The following is a 22496-nucleotide window of genomic DNA, read 5'->3' on the forward strand; positions in this document are numbered from 1 at the left end:
AGATCGAGTTAATCCTACTATGTAGCCGAACTCACTCATTGATTCCCCTCATCTAATCACATCATGAAATTCCAACTATATTCCAAATCTTTTGTATTCAAGAACAGTTACACACTATCACCTCTAATCATGGTATCTATATCCGCAAAAAAAAATGCAGGCTTTTGTGAAAGAAAGAAAGCGAGAAGAGAAGAAATCAAAAGGAAAAGAATCGACCCAAATATCCAACGCCATACCCAGCCCGATCAAGATATCCTCATCACGTCATGTCACCTCATCTCTCATCCAATTCGCAATCATTCCAGACTCCACATCAGATGAACAATTTCGCCAACTTCATCGCCCCTCCTACTCCTTCCATGCCGCCCGCCAACATTCCCAATTTCCCCATTGCGCCTCCAGTGCTCTTCACGGTACTTCTCTCATACTCGTAAGTTCCATTACCTCCATTTCCTCCGAAGAATCCGCTTCCCCCACTTCCCCTTCCCTTTCCGCCGCCAATCAACTTGTCTAGTCCTCCAGGTAGCCTAACCCCGAATTTTTTCAATAGTCCGGCTAGCGCACCACCTGTTATGAGAGGCATGATCACGAGCATGAATACTTTTAGCGGGTGGCGCTTCATGTAATAGATGAGATCGCGCAGAAGTTCGCGCAATTTGGCATAGATGCGTTTTAAATAGTTGGGACGAGGAGAACGCTTGTAGTGGGATGTGGAGCGGGGGATGCCTAGAAAGAGGAATTTATTAATTCATTATTCGATTGCGCGATGGGAATATGGATATTAGATAGATTGAATTACGAAAACAATAATAGAATTGTAGAAATAAATAGAGATACATACCAAAGAAACTACTCCGACTAGAATTATGTTTCGCATCTCCGCTGCCAAAAATGCTGTCGGTGCCTCGCGTACGACTTCTGGAACGCTCGCGATGGCTGTGACTTGATTTGGGAGATTTGGGAGATTTAGGAGATCTGGGTGATTTGGGAGATGTACCTCCTAAAACACTTCCGATAATTCCAGAAGAATCTTTGTGATGGGTAGAATGAGAGGAGGAAGGGCGTTTTTTGCTGGAATGCGAATGAGAAGAGTGACGTTTTGAGGAGTGGGAGCGACCTGATTCGGAGGCGCCATCAAACCAACCCATTTTTGCGAGATTTTAGGGTTCTTACTTTGATGTGAAGAGAAAGAGAGGAATTGAAGAATTGTTGATGTAATTGAGAGTTGTGAAAGGGAACTAGAAGTAATAGAGAGTGAAATTAAAGTAAGTGAATAATGTAACCTCAAACCCTACGGATAAGTAAGGTAACCGATACTCGTCTCGTATCACCAGGTTATGAGGGGTTCAGAGCTTCAGTTCTTGTTCGCCCGCCGCTATGTCCAAATAACGTCCCGTTCCTAAATTTTCCCGCAATCAATTCAATCGATAATAATCGATAAGGAGAAAGAAACTCGTGGAGGAGTGGAGTCATGACCGAACCACCAGTTTCTGCAAAAAATGCAAGACAGAAAAAGAAGTGGAGGAAGAAAAGGTGGTTCTTGACTCTGTCTTCTCGTCTGGAAAAAGAAAAGTAAGCTTGCACGGTTTGCAGAAGCATCTTCTCACAGCTGACAGGTGGACCAAATGCGAACTCCTCTAGGATCAGTGCCATCCCAACCTCCTGAATTCTGGCGGTGAAGAGAAGGCTAATGCATGGATTCTGCGTGGCTACAGGGATGCCCCAGTACACGTGACAGTATCGAGAAGAACGGTTGGGGTGCTATTTGTGGGAAGGAAACCCGTTAAGTATATGTCCCATGTGGGCATATCGTGGTCGTAGTTTGTTGAGTTTTGAGTTGGAATGAGATATGGGAAAGTAGGGGAGGGGGGACGAAGGGTTTTTAGATTTGTGATTTGCGAGGCATTTAGTTTAAAAGAGCGTTCGTTGCGTGAGTAGCGTTGTCACAGTCTTGGCCGTGAGGGAATTATATATATGGTCAAGAATGCATAATCTTATGTTGAAATATCATGAATTCAATGAGACCTCGAATTTTATCCGATGAGTTGGTTACCATTGTTGAATGAAATCGTTCGGAACCCTTCTACCTAGGTAGTCAAGTAGGGCCTCATTATATCTGCACACTCACTGATGGACGCCCTTTCGGACGCCCTACAGGGATCGCTATGATGGCATGAGATGGAAATGTAGGCGCCTTACAAGCCAGAAGCAGCTGGAATATATCACTATCTTCGCTTAAGCCTGCTGTCGATATTGCATCAATACAGGCAAGTTTTTCAAAACTCTCTAAAAGTTGATCCAGTAATAGTTCGTCGACTTTATGACGATGATATTAACATGCCACTGCTAAAGCATTCAATTTCTCATTGTTTTCGAAGATTCCTGATCTAGAATTAAGGAGTTCCTCGTCTACTTCGAGTCTGTCGTACTTTACATAGGGCCGTACCATAACAGTTTGAATGGCTGCATTTACCTCCAGCACAGCGATTTTTCCTGTATACGTTGCCATTTGTCATGGACTTTTCGATTGGGACGCGAATATCGTCTTCTTCTCATCAAATCCCACTCTAAAGCTGTTAGTTTCTTCTACCTCGACCTCTAATTCAATACATGCTCCATACTCAATCAAGACTTTTGCAATGTTCTCAAGACCACTGCCACAGAACATATGGAGGGCAGTAACTCGCTGATCTGAGTAGCCACGATCGGCATCGAAAAGTGAAGGAGGCATGCACCATTTGACTTCAGCGTTTGTAGAAATCCACTGGCTTATTTTGTGTTGAGACATGTTGAGACATGTTGACTTGAAGCTGCAAGGTTCTTCTCTTTCTTATTCCTTCCAAGAAAAATCTTGAATCAAATTTATGGAACACCTTCGTTGAAACGAAAGGGTTTGATCGAGAGCGAGCTGCACGAAGTCGACCCCTCTTGCGCCCTCTGTTGTGCCACTTCAAGACTTGCCTATGAATTTTTACACGTTTGTGGTCCCTTAGAAGATATGGGTCCACTTGTCGACCTATACTTCCAAGCCCTCTTTTCTCGCTATCGAAATATGGCCATCTCTGGTAAATTATGCTAAGAATGATTTTCACCAACAACCATACAAGCAATTATACCGACTACTTTCATGCCATCTCAACCCACCTGTACTCGCAAGAACCTCGTACTTCAGCACCACAGCAGGACTTTCATGCTTGGAATTGTCGGCTTCAAGCATTGTAATGAGAGTGTGTCGAGTGGAAGATGGGTGAGAGGGTGGGTGATGAGTAGAGGTGATCTTCTATTTCAAAGCTTCCACGGTTTGCCATCAGGAGACTGCTAGTGAAATTGAGACCTGGTCTCAAAGAATTAAGGTACACTTATTCAATCTCCAATATGATTCCAACACTTGCAGGTTTAAACCTATTCATAATTTGATCATACCTACCTACCTACCTATATGAAGATCACGCTTGAAGGTTATTGTGGTTGACTTGAACTGGTCTGACTAATCAAACCATAGTAGAAAAAAAAGCGTTAGCGTGTGCCGCTCCCGAGCCGCTTTTAAAGAGAAAAAAAATTGAAGCTGGAAACAAGCGACAAAGCCCTCTGTAGCCTCGCCTTCTACCTACCTACATATGTACCTAATCGGAGCGACTGACTCCTCCAAAGAAAATTTACCCAAATATGGCGCAAGCAACAAAAGACAGCTTTCTCGACTTGGAGAAGTATCGCCTACAACTTGAGGATAACATAGCAAAACTTCGAAAATCGCTACAGCACTGGCAGACGTGGGATGCGGAATATGATGGCTTGAAAGAAGAAATTCTTTCAGCAGATCCTACCCCAAATCGCGAGGAACTCATCTCTATCGCGCGAAGTTACGAAGCCGATCTGGTCAAAGGAAAAGAAATCGAAGATATACTTGGTACTAGTACCCAAAGAAGCGCCGAACAAGTTGTGAATCTGTTAGATCGACGACTAGACTATGTTCAGCAAAACATCAGAACAATCGAGAAGCAAATCGAGACCGCAGAGGAAAAATTGGCCAAAGCGACTATCATTAGTACTCCGGACGTAAGAAATGAGGAAGGACTTCCTGTAACAGAAATCATCGAAGAGTTGGATGATGAAGGAAATGTCATTTCATCAAGACTATCAACACCAGGAAATGTGAAGCCACAATTATTAGAGGTACTACACAAAGCCGGAATAATAGAGCCGGTATCAAAGGATGAATCGGGTGTCGTGGAAGAGGTAGAAGATGATGGACCAGCCAGCAAAGCTTCAATACAAGTCGACACTACCCCCCAGGCGACCGAAACGAAGAGCGTTAAGGAATCCACCCCACCCACTACATCTTCCAAGCCTGGACCGAAGAGTGTGAAGTTTACAGATGATTCGAAAACAGAGTCCGCGGAATCAAATGCAACGATTTCTCCAGCCGCAAAGCGCCTTGAACAAATTATGCAAGCTGCGAGAGAATCGGAAAAGCTTTCATTTGAACCTGCCGTCATACCTACCGATGAATCTCCAGAGGATGCTGCTTTACGACGAGATATGTTACAATATGGAATGTCAGAAGTTGGATCTGTAGTGGCGGAAATCAATCTAGAAGATGGAAGTGACTGGGAATCTGAAGACTATGCAGACGATTCTGATAGCGATGATGAGGATCAATTTGGAAAATCAACACGTCAAGTTATGGATGATGAGCTCCGTCAACGTATGATTGAGCTTGAAGAAAAGCTTGGTGTTAGGATGATGGAGAATGTTGGAAAGAGTTCTGATGATTATGGCATGGTCCAAGAAGGAATTGGACGGATATCTATTAGTGGCGAGGATAACAAGGACTCTAGCAAGGGAATCCTCACAACCTCCAGCAAGGGAAAATTGAAGGATTCCAATGCCGCTAATTCCGATGACTCTTCAAAGAAAAGCGTCAAGTTTGCAGAGGAGCTAGATGTTTCACCAGCCCCCGATCAGCCAGTCACCTCCTCCTCAAAGGCCGAGATGAAAACTGCCCCCGTGGGAGACATCATTGAGAGAAAAGCTCCAGGGCCATCTTCTTTTGCTCCACCTGTTCAAAAGAAGGCTTCTCGTTTCAAGACATCTCGAGCTCCATTAAGCAATAGCACTAATGGCATTTCTTCTACCACTTCGATCACCACAAATCCTTCCCATCTCAAATTATTCCCTGCCACTCCAGCTACCCCTAAGCCCTTCTCTCAACCAATTCAATTTGCACCGGCCATCGAAAAGCCCCGAGAAGTTCCCACAGGTCCCGCAAACCGTACACTCGCGCCCAACATCATCGAACGAGATGTACCACATGACACCAACGCAGCCCCACCAGATGAATTTGATCCGCAATTATTACACCAAGAAGTTGCGACTGAATATCATCGAATGAGAAACAAGATCATCGGTAAACAAGGTGGATTTGGTCCGGAGGAAGAAGGTGAGATTGTACCATTTACGGAAGAAGAAGGGGGCCCAAAGAAAGTTAGTAGGTTCAAGGCAGCGAGACTGGCGAAATCTTGATGTTGGTAGGTGTTTTGTAGACTCGAGAATTCAAATCACGACAAATTTTTGGTGGCTAGTCATCAATACACATTTCTCTATTACTGTCAAATCTTGCTATATTTTCTTCAATCGAGCCTCTTTAGCGATCTCATTTCAGCCTGCTGCATTGAATGTTCAGCCAGTCAGATGAAGGTCCCAAGATCTCACACACTGCGGAGATTACTAGAATGCACTTGAAGCATACAGATCAATCGCGCTCTTATCAGTAAGTCATGGGTTTCCTCTCATAATTAGTCACTGGTGTACACTCATATCATACTTTTCTCAGCACAATGAGGCTAGCGTTACAAACATTGCTGCGAATAGTACGTATCTATATTTCTTTCGCGCATTCTTCTTCTTTCTCCCGCTTTTGAGGCATTTGATTGGAACGTACAAACATGACAATTGATGTACTATGCAGCTTCAATCTGCTAGCACATTACAAACGTTCCTAGATTGACTTTCTTGTGCAAGCAAGCAAGACTGGGCTCTCTGACGTCGCGATCTCTATTCCGTGGTTGCGGGGATTCGTTTCACCCTGGACATTCTTTTTTAATTCTTATGTTTCTCTGGTGGTATGGTTCTACACTGTATTATTCTTAAAAATAATCCGTAGAAAGGCTTTGAGTACTCAACATTTAAGATTTGTATGACTGGATATTCTTTGTGAGATTTCGTCTTCAGATACTTTTCTTTTTTTAATGTCTTTTTACATGGCCACTGTTTGCTGGCGTCTCTTCACATGGATTGTAACATTTCCCGAATTCAAAGGAGATTCATGACCGCGATTGATAGTGACAGAAACAGTAACCTCTGGACGTTTCAATTGCTATTCTCACCCAATACCGCTCTGGTAACATCCATAGCTCGGCCGACTAATTGAAGAAATATGGCTTCTATTAGTAACCGCTGCAAAACAGTAACCCCCGTTTTGTGTTCACTGGGGTCTTCAGCCTCAATTCAACGATTAGTAATAATTGGTCGATATCAATCGCTCAACAGACAAGCGACATTACTCAGGTTACTTCGCGCACTTGAACGCGGGCGTCGAGCCATTCTGAGAATCTTCGACAGCATGTGGATAATACACTGCGCAGGAGTTCCGCATCTTTATATGTCTTCCAAATCTATTTGCGAATTTGCGATGAATTATCATACTGTTAAGCAAAAGAAACATTGTCTGAAGATACACACATTCGCGAAATTTCATCTCGGGAGTCTCAGAAGTATGTCAGTATTGACTTATAGTTCCTTCTCTCACATTACATCAAGTCATCTATCGGGTATCTCATAGGCCCAGTCCGATAAATAATGCTTCATGTTGCTTCGAGCCAGCCATTATGCCCCTCTTTCTCTCAATATCTCCATCCGCGAGAGCAGCCCAGGAAGGAAAAGGGCTAGCAAGGACTTCCACAGTATAGTTTTCGCACCATTCTCCTGAAGTCCCGAAGAAGCCCGAAGATGTCAGCTAAATAAAATAGCTAGCGCTGAGTACCCAACACCAATTAAATTTCGAGTTTCGATTCAGCTCGGTAAAAATTTGACATGGGCGAAGTATTGTATTTCCTCTCTGGATACTTACCGTATTTTCAACCATCTTCTACCCAACTGCTTGCGAAGATCGAGAAATAATATTTAGTCTGTCCATACATAGTAGTGACACTCTGAAACCGCTTCGGCGGGTAGGGATCTATTCAACATAATCCAAGTATCTTTTATGTCCCAAACCGAGTTCTCAGCTCGAGGAGATAATTTCGACGAAATTTAACGTTCTGTCACGGCAAAGCTCACAAGCGATTACGCATTCACACTCTGCCTACCCACTTCACGGTACTACTTCAAGTTCGATCAAAAGAATCTGCACAATATTCAATAACTTGATTGTTCTAGGTGATCTGTTACGAAAGTGAATAGGGAATGATTTGGAGCGTCCTTCGCTAATCTAAATCGCGTACAATTTCGCATCTACTCAATTTGAATTCCAATAATCGACACTGGCTGCCACTCTCTCAAGAAATCCAAGTATAGGATAGAGCTCATTTATTCGTCTGTAAGTGATGTGTTGGCTTCAGTCATTCTACATTAATCAATACCCAAGCCCCCTTAATGAATTTCAATTTCAATCCTCGACACACCCCTCGCCTCCACCACTCTCGCCAAATCCCCACTCACCACAGCCCTCTCCCACCACCGTCTATACCCTATCGCGGATCTCGGCCAACGAGATTGTAAATATTGGTACTGTTGATCTTTTAACGGTTCATCCTCATCATATTCTCTCTCTGGCTTCGACCACGCTGCCGGCATGTCCACACCCGGACCATAAATATCTTCCATGACCACATCACCATCTTCATCATAATTAACACTTTGATAGCTCCAGCCCGAGCCTCTTCGTGCTGTGATGATTGTTGATATATCAGGAAATACTTTACTATCTAGATCTGGCGACATTGCTCCATCGAAAGATTGTTGTTCGAGCGATGAGCGATGTTGAAGGATTTCTGATGTGAGAGAATCGCTGTTCATTTCACCGTTGGCATAATCGTCCGGGACATTTTCACGAATAGTACCATCTCTCGACACACTTAAATTTGTGAAGTCTCTATGCTTTCCATCATCCAAACGCCAGATTTTGGCAATTCCATCAGTACTAAAAGCCCAAACTGTGATACCATTTGTTAAATCAATCGCAAGATCGACTACTCCAGAGCATATACCAATTCTCTGACCTTTTATTCTAATTGGCCACATATTTCCCGTAAGAATACCAGGTACTGGATGCCGAATGAGATTGAGCCATTCTTGAAGTCCCTCATCAGGCCACCAGTCCAGCCATAGCATGTTTTTAGAATTTTTAGGAATGTTTCGTTTGTGGCTTACAGAGCTCTCTAAAGCATTCTGAGAGCTCTGGGCTGCATGAAACACATCTCCGGGAACAGAAAACATCCAGATACTCTGTTCTGTCCAACTTCCAAATGCTGCCACGACTCTTACTCCCCAGCTTAGATCAGAGCCTCCAGCATAAACCGTTGGACTACCCCTACCTTCCGGTCCCTGAAACCAAAATTTTCGAAGTAATTTGGTAGGTCCTCCGACAGGGGCATCACTGCCTAAGCAAAGTGCTCCTGTACTTGGATCTGTAAATAAAATATGATATCCATCACTTAGTGGTATGGCGCGATAGTGATCTGAATGATCAACCCTTCGACCAGAATCACTACGGAATCTTCCCACTGGTGTTAGTACCTGCTGAGTGTGTTCTATTTCCTCGCTATTGTCCCCGTGGCTTCCGCTCCACCCAATTCTTTGCCAAAATGAAGCACCTCGTGGTCTTCTTCCATATGATCTTTCGTGTACAGCTGTACACTCACTGGGTCTAGCCGCACCTATAAATTGATTAGCGGGTCTTGCGCGAAAGTCGCTATCCAAATTAAAATTTATGTCCAATGTTTACGCTTAAGTTACATTGCTGTCTCCTATGGGGTACACAAGGTGACGATAACTTACTGCTAATAAGTCTCAGCTTCTTCGCCGAGTCTACACTTTTACGTGGAGGCAAAAAGAACAAAAAATCACTTGGAGCGGTAAGTGGAAACCATCTATTTAGATCCTGCCCAGTCAAAGCATCAACCCAATGCAACTCGATACCAGCCGAGCATCCAAAAGCCACACATCTTCGTTGAGGACAAATTGCCACAGAACGAGGAGGGTCATCCTCAGAACAAAGATTTCGATATATTGAACGTGGGCCGGTTTCGACTGGCATTTCTCTTGCATCTGAGTTCAAAACTCTATGAGCTGGTAGCTTGCTTCGCAATCGACTTCCTGCTCCAACAGAGTGGAGGCTAGCTTCCTCAGGAGGGTATGAATTCTTCGTGGCACTGGCTGATCGAAGCGCTTCATGGTATTCTGGTCGTTGTATAACCCCTGGAGAAGTACCATCACTACGAGTTGTAGCTATTCCGGGGAAAACGAAAGCGGTTGTAGATCTTCCAGCCCTTTGCACAGGAGCCGAACTATCCAAGCTAACGCGATCGAGAAATGAGACACCATGGTGAAAATCGTTTGCTGGAGAGAGGGAAAGATTTGACCGACTTGAATGAGGCGAGGAAAGATCCGAGGTCTCAGGATCCGAAGAAACAGGGGGAGCAATATTGCTAAGAGAAATATCACACACAAGACCCATGCGCCCATCAAGCAAAATAGCAATTGCATATCTATGTGAAGAAGTATCCATACTGCATGCTAATACTCTGTGTGGACATATGATACTGGTGACTGGACGCAAAGAGCCAGCTTGAACCTCATACCAATCATCCACATCGCGATGGCTTTTGTTTAGTTCGTATACATAGACTAGACACCCATTCGCAGCCATCAAAAACTTCCCACAACTACTCACCGTGAAAATGGTTCCAGCAGGAGTTGTTTCCTTGTATTGAACAGCGACTTCTGTGAAATCCACAGTCGAAGCTTGCAAAAAAGGTGAATCCTTTGATTCTAGTGGAAAGTGGTCCGGGCTTACCGGTACTTTAGACCCCGTCCAATCTGGACCAAGAGCACATTCTCTCGAGATTCGTTTGCTCATGAACCATTCATATTCGGAGCTACGTCGAAAGGTCGAGCTTTTTGTATCGGAGATTTCCTGTTGACAACTAGTCACCCAACCTCCACGCCGGATCATGTTTTCAAGAAGGGAACGATCTATACTAGTAAGAAGCCATGCTCGGCATGTATGTCTGGCTGAATTAAAATCAACCGGTGTGAGGTAATTGTATACTTGTTGAATGATTTCTGTTGGTAATTTCGAGAACGTGAATGATGTTGATTGACGAGCAGATTCTTCCAATCGAACAACACTGGGTAGACGATTGGAACGTGATTCAACCGGTAAAGTTGGTTCGGGAGAAACAGGAGAGGAATTGCTGTAAACTTTTCTAACTGTCCGTGTGAGTGGTTCGATTGGAGATATAGTGGAGCTTATAGAACTTCCTCCAGAAGTCCTAGATCGAAGTCGACTCTTTATCTCTTTCGCCTCAAGGGAGCCATTCAGACTGCTTGGAGATGTATGTCCGCTAAGTACCTCCGAAAAGCTATCTTGCTGAGATATCCCTCTTAATGGTTCTAATACCTGGTCATCTAATATTGCAGCAGGATCATCCGGGTTATCATGAAGAGTATGACTTCGATCACGCCTTCGTATGGGCCGGCCATCCACCTCGATGGTTGTTTTGTTTCTTCTAAGTCGTGATTCAGCCTTTTCAAGAGGATTGCAATATCTCGGGCTTCGTTCTAATGTTCTTCCACGTTCAGCTCCTTTTCCTTTATCACGTTTCTCCTGGTTTTTTGGGACAACGTCGAGTTGTGAAAGCTCCCACGGGTTGTACGGAAACTGAGGATCGACAACTGTATCATTAACTGAAGTTATCTACAGGTATATGAGTTAGTGTCCAAGTTTTATCACTCTCATCGAAAGATCCCAAAGCATACGCATTGATGATATACAGGCATGATTGCTTTAGACGGGTCTCCTTACTAAATTTGATAAGCTATGGGACACGGAGGCTTCATTCACTCCTAAAGCCGATGAGCGCCGCCTGCCCAGGGAATCTAAATAGATGTAAATATTAGATCATTAATCCTCCTCTAATAGCAACCAGTCACAATCGAGTCAGGTACTACGAACCAACACATTGCTCCAATACCCCACCATCCAATCGTACATCTTTCGATGTGCTGGATGCGTCTCCAACGGTCATGATATGTCTTGTCGGGGATTCGTAAAGAGATGTGACAGCAATCGAAGAGTATGTTTTCCCAACAGCTTGCGGACAAGATGTTGAAGTGTGATCGGCAATCGCTCTTGATAAGAGAATCTGGGAAGACGTTGTGTCGACAGCCCCCGGCTGGGTGGCTACGTTATTAATAATAGTTGAATGATAGGAAATAATTGGCACTACTAGGAGATTGTCCTTATGTTATGCTTTTTAGGATCTTCACTAATGAATGTTGAAAAGTAGAAGGTCGATTTTTAGGTGCAGAATTTTGTGTCATCTCTCTGAAAAGACGATGTTGAACAGTAAGGATAAGTCACAGTCTTTATGGCGGAAAAGGTTAGGAAAAGATAGAATTTCCACAAGTTCAAGCTTGTTGCAATGAGAGATAACCTTTTAGGAAAGAACACTGGGTATATATAATTCAAACAATATCAAATCATGAAATGAAGGCCCGACCCACCCCTGAATAACACGACCGAAAACGCCATTCATGCCATTAACTTCAGGACCATAACTAACTAACCACTGCCTCATGCTGACAATAAGATATACGCTTGATTTACAATTACATCATACATTTTCATCGCCAACTTCTCTCCAAATGTGAGTATCGCCAAGACTCAGCGAACTTGCGGCAGATTCTTCACGATTTAACTGTGGAGTGCTACCATTCGGCTCGCTATCTGGGTCGTTGTTTATCCAGATCTTTTCTAATCTATGTAAGGTCAGTATAGAACAGTAAGTTTGCTTGGGAACAACATACGGTACAACGAGACTTGGGTTTATATATCTCATCCCTTTTTCCCTTGCTTCATCAACTGTGCTACCTCTCCTCCGAATGTGTCCTGGAGGTCTGTCGATGCCAATATTTTCGCCAGCAATATTTATGTCTGGATCGCTATCTCTTCTTATACTTCTCAGAGCGATGAACTTAATGAATGGCTGGAATGTTCGACGGAAATAGTAGCTGTACCAGATTGTAAATGGTATGAGAGGAACAACAAGTATAGCTGGAGTGAATGCTTTCCTCAGAGCAATAACTCCGGCCATGGTCAGTTGGAAGAAGCCTAAGCCGACAAGAAGACGATAGACTATCATAGGCCAAGCTCCTCCAGTAGCATGTTGTGGATGGTCCATGGCATATAGAAGCTGATACTTGTATGTGTAATAACCTAGAGCAAAGTACGCCATTCCAAATAATAGGACTAGATATCCTGCTGGCTGTATACTATAGACCATGCATAGAATGTAGATAAGAAGTGCTGAAGGAAGATAAAACCCGTAACTAAAAATAGGTGGCTGTACCAGCTCAGCATAATCTCTAGGAGTCTTGGCACCCATAAGTGTGATAGGGTACAAAGACACACTCCCGAATTCCAGCAGCCTGAAAGGTAGAAGACCGAGAGCTTGTAGCAAAATAAAGTTGGTATAAAACATGGAGAGATCAGAGATTGACTGGGCTAGTGTATATGCAATCTTCGTTGTGTCTTTCAATGTTTCCTGTAATACTGGCCAGAACTTACTCGCTGCGCCAAAAACGGTAAAAACCAGGAATACATTGAAAAATGTGAAGTAGAAGTTTTTGGATATGACGGAAAGCTCTACTTCGCCTTGTGAGATTGATCCTTGCCTGTTTGCAAGGTAATCATACAAAAATGGAATTGCCAAATTGAGTAATGAGACAACAAGTGTAGGCAAGCCAGTCTGGACCAAAGCCTTGAGTATATCGTGGCTTTCCAAAACATCCGCAAGACCCGGCCAAACCTGTCGAATCGAGCATAAACTGACAAGACCAGCTAGGGCAGCCACTGGAATAAGCCAAAAGATGGTAAGTATAAGAATGAAGATAGTGATTGTCCAAGAACGAATCATACGATTTGATCTAGGTAGATAAGTATTCGTCCAAACTATATCTGATGGTGCAGGAGCTGGCCTTGCCATCAGCTGCATTGGCGTTGGGTCTAGGAGGGCTTGCACCGCCATTTGACAAGCGGGAATCGAGTCCATGGTGACAAATGCAAGTGCTGTAGGGCTGTATTCCTTTTTCCTTGCATCATTGATCATATCATCTAGCCTTCGTAGCTGTTCTTCGTAGTGGTCGATTGTATCTACTTTCCTGCTCTGAAAATTAAAAAAGCCGTACCAGATTCGCGTAGCCGGTCTCGGTTGATCGTGTGAGGTAATGTGATCGCTTCCTAAAAGATTATCACCCTCGTGACTTTGCGATCCATCCTCAGCATTCGCATCAGATGCCGAATGTTGTCTCCGTATTGGCCCTACACTCGGACGTTGTTGTTGACCAAGATGTACAGTCCATGCCTCTTCAAGCCTCCTTACGACTTGCACTCTCTTGTCCATCATGTCATCAAGTTTTTTCCAGTTACGACATAAAGTCACACTCTCCACTTTCCCTATCTGAAGTTTCTCCAAAAATTCTGTGATCTTTTCTTCAGACCTCAAATCCTCCGGTATACCAGAAAGTTTGATTGTTCGGTCGGTAATTGTGGATTGGCTTCCCAGGTAGTCCTGGCGAACCCTGATTACGCGGTGGGTTTGTCTATTCATGAAAAATATTGCGAGTCCAGTGAAAACGTAGGTGAAGACAAGGTATGACCAGAGATAGTTGGTATCAGGTAGTTTATCGTCAGAATCTTTTGGTACTTCTAAAGTCGAAGCCCCGTCCCATCCGCCATGCCAACCGTCCAACTTTGAGTAATCTGGAATATCGGGAGGACTCGTTGTATTTCCAAATGGATCGAATACGTAATAGTAGTGTTGATTTATTGGGGCAAGAATGGCAGCTGCCATGATAAACATGACCCCGAACAGTTTCATTGACATCTTGAAAAATGATAGGAACTAATTGAAGTTAGTGATGTTCATTCTATTGGTGAAGTAGGTCGTCAAGACATACCACATATGCATCTAATCCAGCAGATGCAAGTACTTGTTCTTCTGTGACTCTATACAAAATAGGCATCCAACCAAAAAAGGTATCCGGAAGCTCTGGCAGATTCGCAGCAGCATCAACATGTCTTTTGCGCGCAGCATATAAACTCTTCCATTTTGGTCGCAGAATCTACAAATATCAGCAAAGTTCCATTGATTAGGCATACTCTGGTCGTTACTTACACAGAATCCAAAGAAAGCAGACACACCGAGAGTTAGTGAAAGGACCAGTTGAACATATATCGCAGTCTGTTGTCCTTCAACATGTGTAGGGTCGTATGTTGGACAATCCTTTTCCGGTGCTCTGAGAGCATCCATAGTGGAAGCCATGATAATTTTTGGTAGACTGTTTGAATTATTGAAAGAATAACATTACCAACAAGGTAAACAATTAATTTAGCTGAAGGAATCCATCTTTTGTTATGGCGGTGATGGATTGCCAAGCTATGACGCTTAATCGTTATGTAAGCGGGTTAGCCAGGAACATTAGGTACGTCCAGCCACCGGCGAACATGGGTGACCTCGGGATGTTGAAGCACCGCCACATCACCATCAAACTTCACTTTGAAAGACACTACATCACTTCGAAGCCCTCTCTGCTGCAAAGCGATTGATATAGGAGATTGGGTTGAATTCAACTTACTATTTGCTGGTATCAAGCATGATCACATCTTTCCTCCTCATTCTGTTGATTGGGGTCTTGTCAAACAAGATTTGCTACGGATTCATTCTCACTCCTGTGGACGAATCTCCCTAAAGAGATTTGAAAGATCTTCTGGAGCGGAGCGAAACAGTCTCCACGGCAGTAGCATCGCGGAGCTTCAGATTAGTGTTTTTTGTTTCAAATGTTTCTTCTTCACACATTTCACATAGGAGATGATGATCATGTGAAGAGGCCTCGATATTTTGGATTGATTACGATTTGTTCTTTCTATCATCTACTATGCACAGAGTGATGCTTGAGATACTCATCTATGCGTCTGAGTTACCATGTCAGACGGTCATGGCAATGGGACAGGAGCTTGATTCAACAAAGTTTCAAGAGGTATTGAGGCTTATCCTATGCTTCATATCAGACATGAGCAAGATTTTATTCAATTCTTGTGCTGGAGATAAGTTCATGCATTGAAGTGATATGATCTCGCCGTACCCACAACGTAATGGTTGCATGATCAAATTCTGTGTGAGCGTCGGAAGGTTCTACTCTCACCTAGTAAATAGTAGGTAGTCGTGCGGTATTTTTGAGTATGGATCTTTTGATGTTCACACAGAACTTATTGCCTTGTACACATTATAGATACATGGTCAATATTTGAGGCAGAAAATTCCAAAACTGGATTATAATAACTACGGATTTCAAGTCTTGAATATAGCTATCAAGGGCTCCAGGCCTCCTGTTATCCAGCAGTAATTTGAGAATTCAAGCTTACCTAAGTCAAAAGTTCAACTGCTCCAGTGCTCCTTCCATTTGTGTTCCTTCCTTCCTCTATCCTACTCTCCCTAGTGTACTTTTATCTCCATATGCATTTCATCTTTCACCTTCTGCCTACAATTTCGATGATTCCAGATCCATCTCCATACATTTCAACCATTCTCATTCTTCTCTATACATCCATCTCCACGACATCGACTCTCCTCACATCCTTCAGTTCAATTCATTATATATAAAATAGAATTGAAAATAATACTGAAGGCTCATTATGGAGATTGTTCCGGCTCAGCCAATTCCTGCAAAACCGACTGTTATCTTCGAGGCAAGACTTCGATCATTCGTTGAGGATGATTTAGGTTGCAATGATTTGAAAGCTGTATGGAGATGAGACAATCCCAATTTTCGTTCCAAAGATCTGACTAATCCTCTATACACTAGACTCACAAGGTTCTTTCTGAGTTTATTCAGAAGCCAGAAGTTGAAGACATTATTTGCAGCATTGACGTTGACATATTGCCTCTTCTTGCACGTAGGTCTCCTGGCATCAATTATCTTTCTTCGTTGGAATCAATACTTATCAAGAATCAACAGAACGTAGTACTGAGTGGGGGGTCAAAGGTATAGCTTTACATATGGAGTCTTTAGTCCCAGTTGAAATCGTCGCCGTTGAAAATCAAGAAAAGCCTACTCATCTCACACTTCGAGATGTATCAAGCCGTTTCTGTGTCTACAGGATGCATGGTACTCCGCCACCGCCACCGTTGACACGTTCATCTGAAGACCCCGATGGCGTGGATTCAGATGTTGAATACGATGAGGATCCAGAGATACCATCGGCTGAAGTTTTTGACATGCCTCATCATGATTTTGATGGATGTTGGGAGGAGTAAGTTTCAAAATGATTGTCATCAAATGCTCTTTTAACTAACGCTTCGCACAGGCTCATCTTTGATCAAAATCATAAGGAAGATCTGTCTTGGATGATATCGAATATGCGTAGGGACAGCTTTCCAGTGGCGTTGAATTTGTTTGTTAGCTAATTGGCTGTTAACAGTGTTGCTTTCTGCAATCGCAGTACCTGCAAAGAAAAAAATGAGTCCAATGGCTCTTTTTCATGGTGCGTCTACGCAATCCTCTATCCCTAATAATCAGAATTAAGTCTAATTTTTATGGGGTTACCAATGACCATCATTGCTATTAATGCAATGGTGGCTAGGTAGCCCCCCCACTCAACCTAGGTCCTCCAGGAACGGGAAAGACAACACTATGCCAAGCAATTGCACAACGATTAGCCATTCGGTTGGTCGAACAATTCCCACATACGAAACTCATCCAAGTCAAGACAGCGACGCTTTTATCGAAATACTATAGTGAAAGCGCCAGCCAAGTCGATGATTTGCTTACCAAGATCAAGATAATGTGCCAAGTCAATCCAAAACGCATCATCATTGTGTTGATTGATGAGGTTGAATCTATTGCCGTATCAAGACACTCGGGTGTTATGCATGGAGAAGCTCAGGATTCACTACGAGCCACCAATGCTCTACTCACTGGTTTTGACAGGGTCAGAGCTTGTCCAAATGTTGTTTTCATGTCGACTTCAAACATGATTGATTGCCTAGATGAAGCATTTGTCGATAGATGCGCTATTCAGATTCCATTTCAACCACCTTCTGAGGAATCTCAATACAAAATCTTAAAGGCAAGTGTGTTAGAGCTTGTGAGAAGACAGATTATCATAGCCGATGTTTCTAGACTCATAGATCACACACAGTTGATACAATCCTGGCAGGAGGCTACTCTCTACTCCGTCTTCCAGAATGAAACTCCTACAGGAAAGCTGCTCTACATCATCATTCAGTTGAACTCTCCGGCTGCTAAGGGAAAACTTGGTATATCTGGTCGATTCCTAACACAGATTCCTGAACAGGCTTTGATGAGATGCGCCAGGCCAAACAAGATCTTGCATCTGGCTGTCGCTTTGGATTGCATTAAAAAGTTCGTGGAAGATTTGTTGAGTTCACGGGTCCAGAAACGAAGACCTTCGGAACTTGAAGCACAACCAGATACAAAACACCACTGCTGCTGTCATGCCAAAAAGGATGGATGATCTTACACTGATGAGATGGATTTCAAGGATTTGAGATATCAATCGAGGCTGATTGATACTTGAAACGCGAAGCAAATATGCATAATTGTGGAGTATTTTGCATTGTGTACTCATGGGGAAAAATTCTAGGCGAAAAGCTTCTTCAACCACTCATCATTTAGAATTGCGTTTGTTGCTGTGTCATCAAATGGCCGAAATTGTAGAATCAAACAATTTGCTGTATTTCAATGGACCTGATTGTTACACTACTGGATGATTATGCTTTCACGTTGACTAAGTCCATGTGAATAGAAAATGACAATAAAGTACTTGAGTCTGCATGCCTTAAAATTCTGATTTAGTAAGCTTGATACTTCATTTGAGTCTCGAGTCTTGAGTCCTAAAATCTGAATGAAATGTGACGAAAATGATGTGATGAAGAATGGAGTGACAAAAAGTTGGTGCGCAATTTTGCACAATGTTGAACGAATGTTGGTGTAGTTTGTTCTTTGCCATGATATTAGTATAGACAGCTGTAAACCTCTATGGGATATCATGTAGAGATATCGTACCTACTAGGTATCTATATTAAGTACTGGGTACCAAGCAATATATATGTAAGATCCAGCTATGACTCCTGAGATGAATACATATACAATCCCAAATTCCAAATCGTTCTTACTGTCACTTTAGATTTTGGGGAATTTAGAGTTAGAGACTTAGAATTGTTTGTGGTAAATGGTACGATGGTAGTTGTCTAGAGGGTCGGAAGATACTTCGGGGGTTGGACTGGCTCTTGTGTGGGAGTTTGTGTGGGATTTTGATATATATTATTTAGGGCTCTGGGTGTGGGTGTGGGTGTGGGTGAGGGGGAGGGGGAGGATGGAGAGGGATGGGAATGGGGATGTGGAGGGTGAGGGTGAGGGTGAGGGTGAGGGGATAGAAGATACCTTTACGAGGGAGGAAGTGGGTATGTGGGGTCTTTTCTAGGTAGGTAGGTAGGTGGGGAGGGAGAGAAGGAATTCCCATTCCCATTCCCATTCCCATTCGCGAAGAGAGGGGTGAGGGGTGAGGGATGAGGGGTGAGGGGTTAAGATGTAGTGTAGTGTAGTGTAGATATTTGGGTAAGTAATATGTAGGTAATATACGAAAGAGAAATGGTTGATTTACAGAGGGTTTGAATCTAGCTGCTTAGCTTTGAGGTATGGTAGGGTATTCTGGAGAGAGGGAAGGCAGGAAAGATTGTGTGGTTGTGATTGGATGTATATGTATATATTTATGCATGGAGAATGGGGATGGGGAGCGGCGGATATGTGTATTAATACCTACCATCCGGCGTTTGGGGGGATTTTCAATTCTTCCGAGAAATGCGAGAAGGTGGTGATGATGTTCTGTATGTGTGTGTTCACTTGAGATGAGAAGATCGGGGCTTTTATTGGATGTTTATTGTAGACTGCTGCTGATGCTGCTGCTGATTAAAAGACTGGTTGTGAGTGTTAGGTAGAGAGTAAGTCACTGATTGAATCGCAGTCCGGGCTCCAAAATATATACAAGTGATAGTCATGGAGAGCGAGGAAGAAGGGAGAAGTGAATATGGAACGCTTTTCATAATGATGAAGCGAGTCGATAATTACCTAGCTAAGGAGACCTGGTTTGAGGATAGATTTTGCGCGATTGTTTCAAAGGCTTTGAAAAATTCCAATCTTACAAAGACTCATTTTCGATCAAGTATTTAGATTGTAGGATTTTTATCAAAATTAATCGATCTTTGAATGAGTCGTGATTCTTCTCTTTTTGAAGCGTCCCACAAACCCGTGCACCAGCTGTTGGAGTCTAGATCTGTGAAAGAATTTAGATAGAATTTGGTTCGGAGATGGAAAATTGCTGTACGAATATGTGAATGGAAATGATGGGAAATTGAATTCCGTAAACTTGATGGGCTATTGACAGAGTGTGTAATACTGAGCTGGACACTAATCCCCTTGTTGTCCCTTGAGAACGGAAGAACTTCAAGTATCAATACAGCCTGTTGTCGGCAAAATGAGCAAGTCGATGGTGGTGAGTTGAAAAACGGTGACCTTATCGTCACCATCATTTAAACACCAAGAAGTCATACAAAGTTGAACTCTTGCGGACCAACCAGCGAAAGGCGCTGGTGGTTTGACTCAGAAGATTGGTAGATAAGGATTGATGAGCTCATCACTATAACCGTCATCTTCTTCACTACATGCGCAAATAACCGTCCTCCATTACTAAATAAGGCTGTCGAATACAATAAGAACATAGAGTTGTACGACGAGACTTCTCAGATGTAGAACGCAAGCTCCAATTTCCTTCCTTTCTTGTCTCATCGGGCCATCCTAGTGGGAGCCAGTGAAACCGGCTGGACTGCGAGACAATTCTTTTTCGGCATCGATGATGTCCATTCGATGAGTGCTGTGATTGACGATTCACAATGAGTTCTGTTGTTGGAAGGTTACTCTCACATCCACATGTCCGAAGAAAAAATATCCCAATCATTTCGAGATCCTGTGGTCCGAACTTGGCCAAGTTGTGTAACCGGCAGGCCTCGACGGGTACGAAATACGACATTAAAACCTGGAAAACTTCCGGGAGAATGGTTTCCATTTCATGTGTCTGTATGGTTTGTTTCCTTAAAATCTGAAATTGATGTGTATTGAGGTATTCGCCATTAGGCAGCAAATGTGGTATTTCCTACAAATACCGGTATATAGATTGATAAGGATAAATGATATATCGCGTTACATTGCGTTTGCATCACGGCATAGAAGGAATCTATTCTTGTTCCTCGTTTCTTTGAAGCCATCTCGAGAAAGTTCTACTCGTTTGGGTCTTGACTCATCGTGTAACCACAGAAGCTCCAAACCTTGAAACATATCAAGATGAAGATGGTGGTTCGTGATTAGGAGGCGGATCAATTCGTAACGAGGATGATTGGCGATGATAACAAACATCAGGAAGAGGTTGCAAGCGGCCCGGTTCGTACGGTGCGAATTCTGAGATGTGATAGGATTTTGTGCCCAACGCTCATTAATGGATGTAGATGACCTTATTTTTGATCTGGATATCAAATTTTCCCCATGTCCCAAACGAGGTAGTAGACATTGCAGATCATGCAATCTATCGGAGCTTTTCACCGCATCAGCCAGGAAACGAATTTAGTCGGGAAAAGTCGGTTCAGAAAGTTGTGCATCTACAGAGAAGGGAGCGCGGTAGATGTTTGATATGGAAGGGATTATTCCATATTAAGCCATGTTTGTAATATCCATTCCAAGTTTTGTGTGTGGTTGAGCGTTAAAAAGAATCAAGAGGAGCATACGACGCACGCGTTTGCATGGAGATTGGTGAGTGGTCCAGTGAAATTTGGCGTCCGTTTGATATCTTACTACTTTCTACCTAGTCTCTAGTATTTACCTGAAGAAGAGTACTAGGTAGTATTATAAAGTAGGTAGGTAACCTTAGTTACTCTGTCGTCTTCCAAAAAGCGGAGCGAGTGAGCGAAGTACCTACACTCGTGCAGAAAGACAGCCCACCAGTAATTAACTTTTCAGGGATTTAATGATCAAGCTGTGGCTGATGAGATCGTTTTTTGACACACATTCTATGAGTTCTAGCCCTTTCAAGTCTTGACTAGAGCGCCAAGTTTCCTTTTTGGAGGTGGAGCTTCTCTGCCTTGGAAATAGATATAACATGAATTTGGAAGTCAAGGAAGGAAACAGGTGAATGGATTAATAAATGATACATGATAAATAAATAACTAAGTACTCGTAAACAAACAAACAAACAAACACACAGATAAATGGATAAATGGATAAATGGATCAATAGAATAAAGCATTGAATATATCTGAGAATTGCATTTTATATGTCACAATAAATAAGAATGCAAACCGCGAAACATTACCAACTACATACAACAAAGAGTGTGATAGTTCTGGTGCCAATGCTAGTCAGTCACACCTAGGTATGGAGGTCTGTACTGACAGATGTCTTTGAGTTTGTGGAAACCAATTCAATACGAGTCCGAAACATTGGTTGGTCGAGAGGAATTGTTGAGTAGGTGTAGGTAAGAATAGTTAGCTACAGAGGTCCTGAGCACATCACCACCATCAAAGGCTTTCTTGTGATCAAGTTGACGGTGGTTTTGATTGGTTGAAATAGAGTTCTTGATATAGACTTGGTAGAGGCACAGAGTCGCGAGGTACTTTGGCCACTTACCGTACATAGGTACACATTAACCTTACACGCTTGATGCCAAAGCTAGCTAGATGGCGCGTTCGTCCTAGTCGTGAGGGGTCTTGACTGTTGGGGAACGATGTTTCCACGTATATACTAAGGGACTAACCTTATATCCAAGATGATCTTCCGGGCTGGGCTATAATTAACGATAAATGGCTCAAGTATACGGGTATCTAGGGAAGATATCTTGGTATACAAAATATCGCTTGACGAGAATTGGTATGGAACAATGAACAGAGAGACAGTGAGCGTTTGCTCTGAAAGAGGATATTATAATCTATCTTAAACATTTGATAGAGAACAATTGCGGCGGGATGTGGATTCACATTGCATACTTGCATCTCTAATCCATGTCATGATTGTCATGATTGTCATGTTATATTCATTTTCTCGTGCCTGACGTAAACTCAATGGATAAATTGCTCCGGCTATGAGATAAT

At 42.9% G+C, this 22496-nt stretch overlaps 4 protein-coding genes across 4 annotated transcripts; 2 read left to right on the forward strand and 2 right to left on the reverse strand.

The window, feature by feature from the left end:
* Positions 1-66: 66 nt before the first annotated feature.
* Positions 67-2069, reverse strand: EAE97_003010 (uncharacterized protein). Its single transcript, XM_038873522.1, has 2 exons — positions 842-2069; positions 67-726 (listed from the first exon to the last, which is right to left on the reverse strand). The coding sequence occupies exons 1-2, from the start codon at positions 1146-1148 to the stop codon at positions 314-316; spliced, it is 720 nt and encodes a 239-aa protein (XP_038735385.1). The 5' UTR covers positions 1149-2069; the 3' UTR covers positions 67-313.
* A 1597-nt stretch (positions 2070-3666) lies between these two features.
* Positions 3667-5523, forward strand: EAE97_003011 (uncharacterized protein; the record flags this gene model as incomplete). Its single annotated transcript, XM_038873523.1, has 1 exon — positions 3667-5523. One exon carries the CDS (start codon positions 3667-3669, stop codon positions 5521-5523), a length of 1857 nt encoding a protein of 618 aa, XP_038735386.1.
* A 2127-nt stretch (positions 5524-7650) lies between these two features.
* EAE97_003012 (uncharacterized protein) lies at positions 7651-14606 on the reverse strand (the record flags this gene model as incomplete). Its single annotated transcript, XM_038873524.1, has 7 exons — positions 7651-8936; positions 9058-10978; positions 11274-11456; positions 11904-12042; positions 12091-14186; positions 14242-14406; positions 14460-14606. 7 exons carry the CDS (start codon positions 14604-14606, stop codon positions 7651-7653), a joined length of 5937 nt encoding a protein of 1978 aa, XP_038735387.1.
* A 1370-nt stretch (positions 14607-15976) lies between these two features.
* On the forward strand, positions 15977-17818 carry EAE97_003013 (uncharacterized protein; the record flags this gene model as incomplete). The annotated part of the gene is made up of 6 exons (XM_038873525.1): positions 15977-16084; positions 16147-16237; positions 16300-16594; positions 16649-16704; positions 16763-16825; positions 16947-17818. The coding sequence occupies 6 exons, from the start codon at positions 15977-15979 to the stop codon at positions 17816-17818; spliced, it is 1485 nt and encodes a 494-aa protein (XP_038735388.1).
* Positions 17819-22496: the final 4678 nt, after the last annotated feature.

Source organism: Botrytis byssoidea, assembly GCF_014898295.1.
Source record: "Botrytis byssoidea strain MUCL 94 chromosome Unknown BBYS_005, whole genome shotgun sequence".
Classification (NCBI taxonomy): domain Eukaryota; kingdom Fungi; phylum Ascomycota; class Leotiomycetes; order Helotiales; family Sclerotiniaceae; genus Botrytis; species Botrytis byssoidea.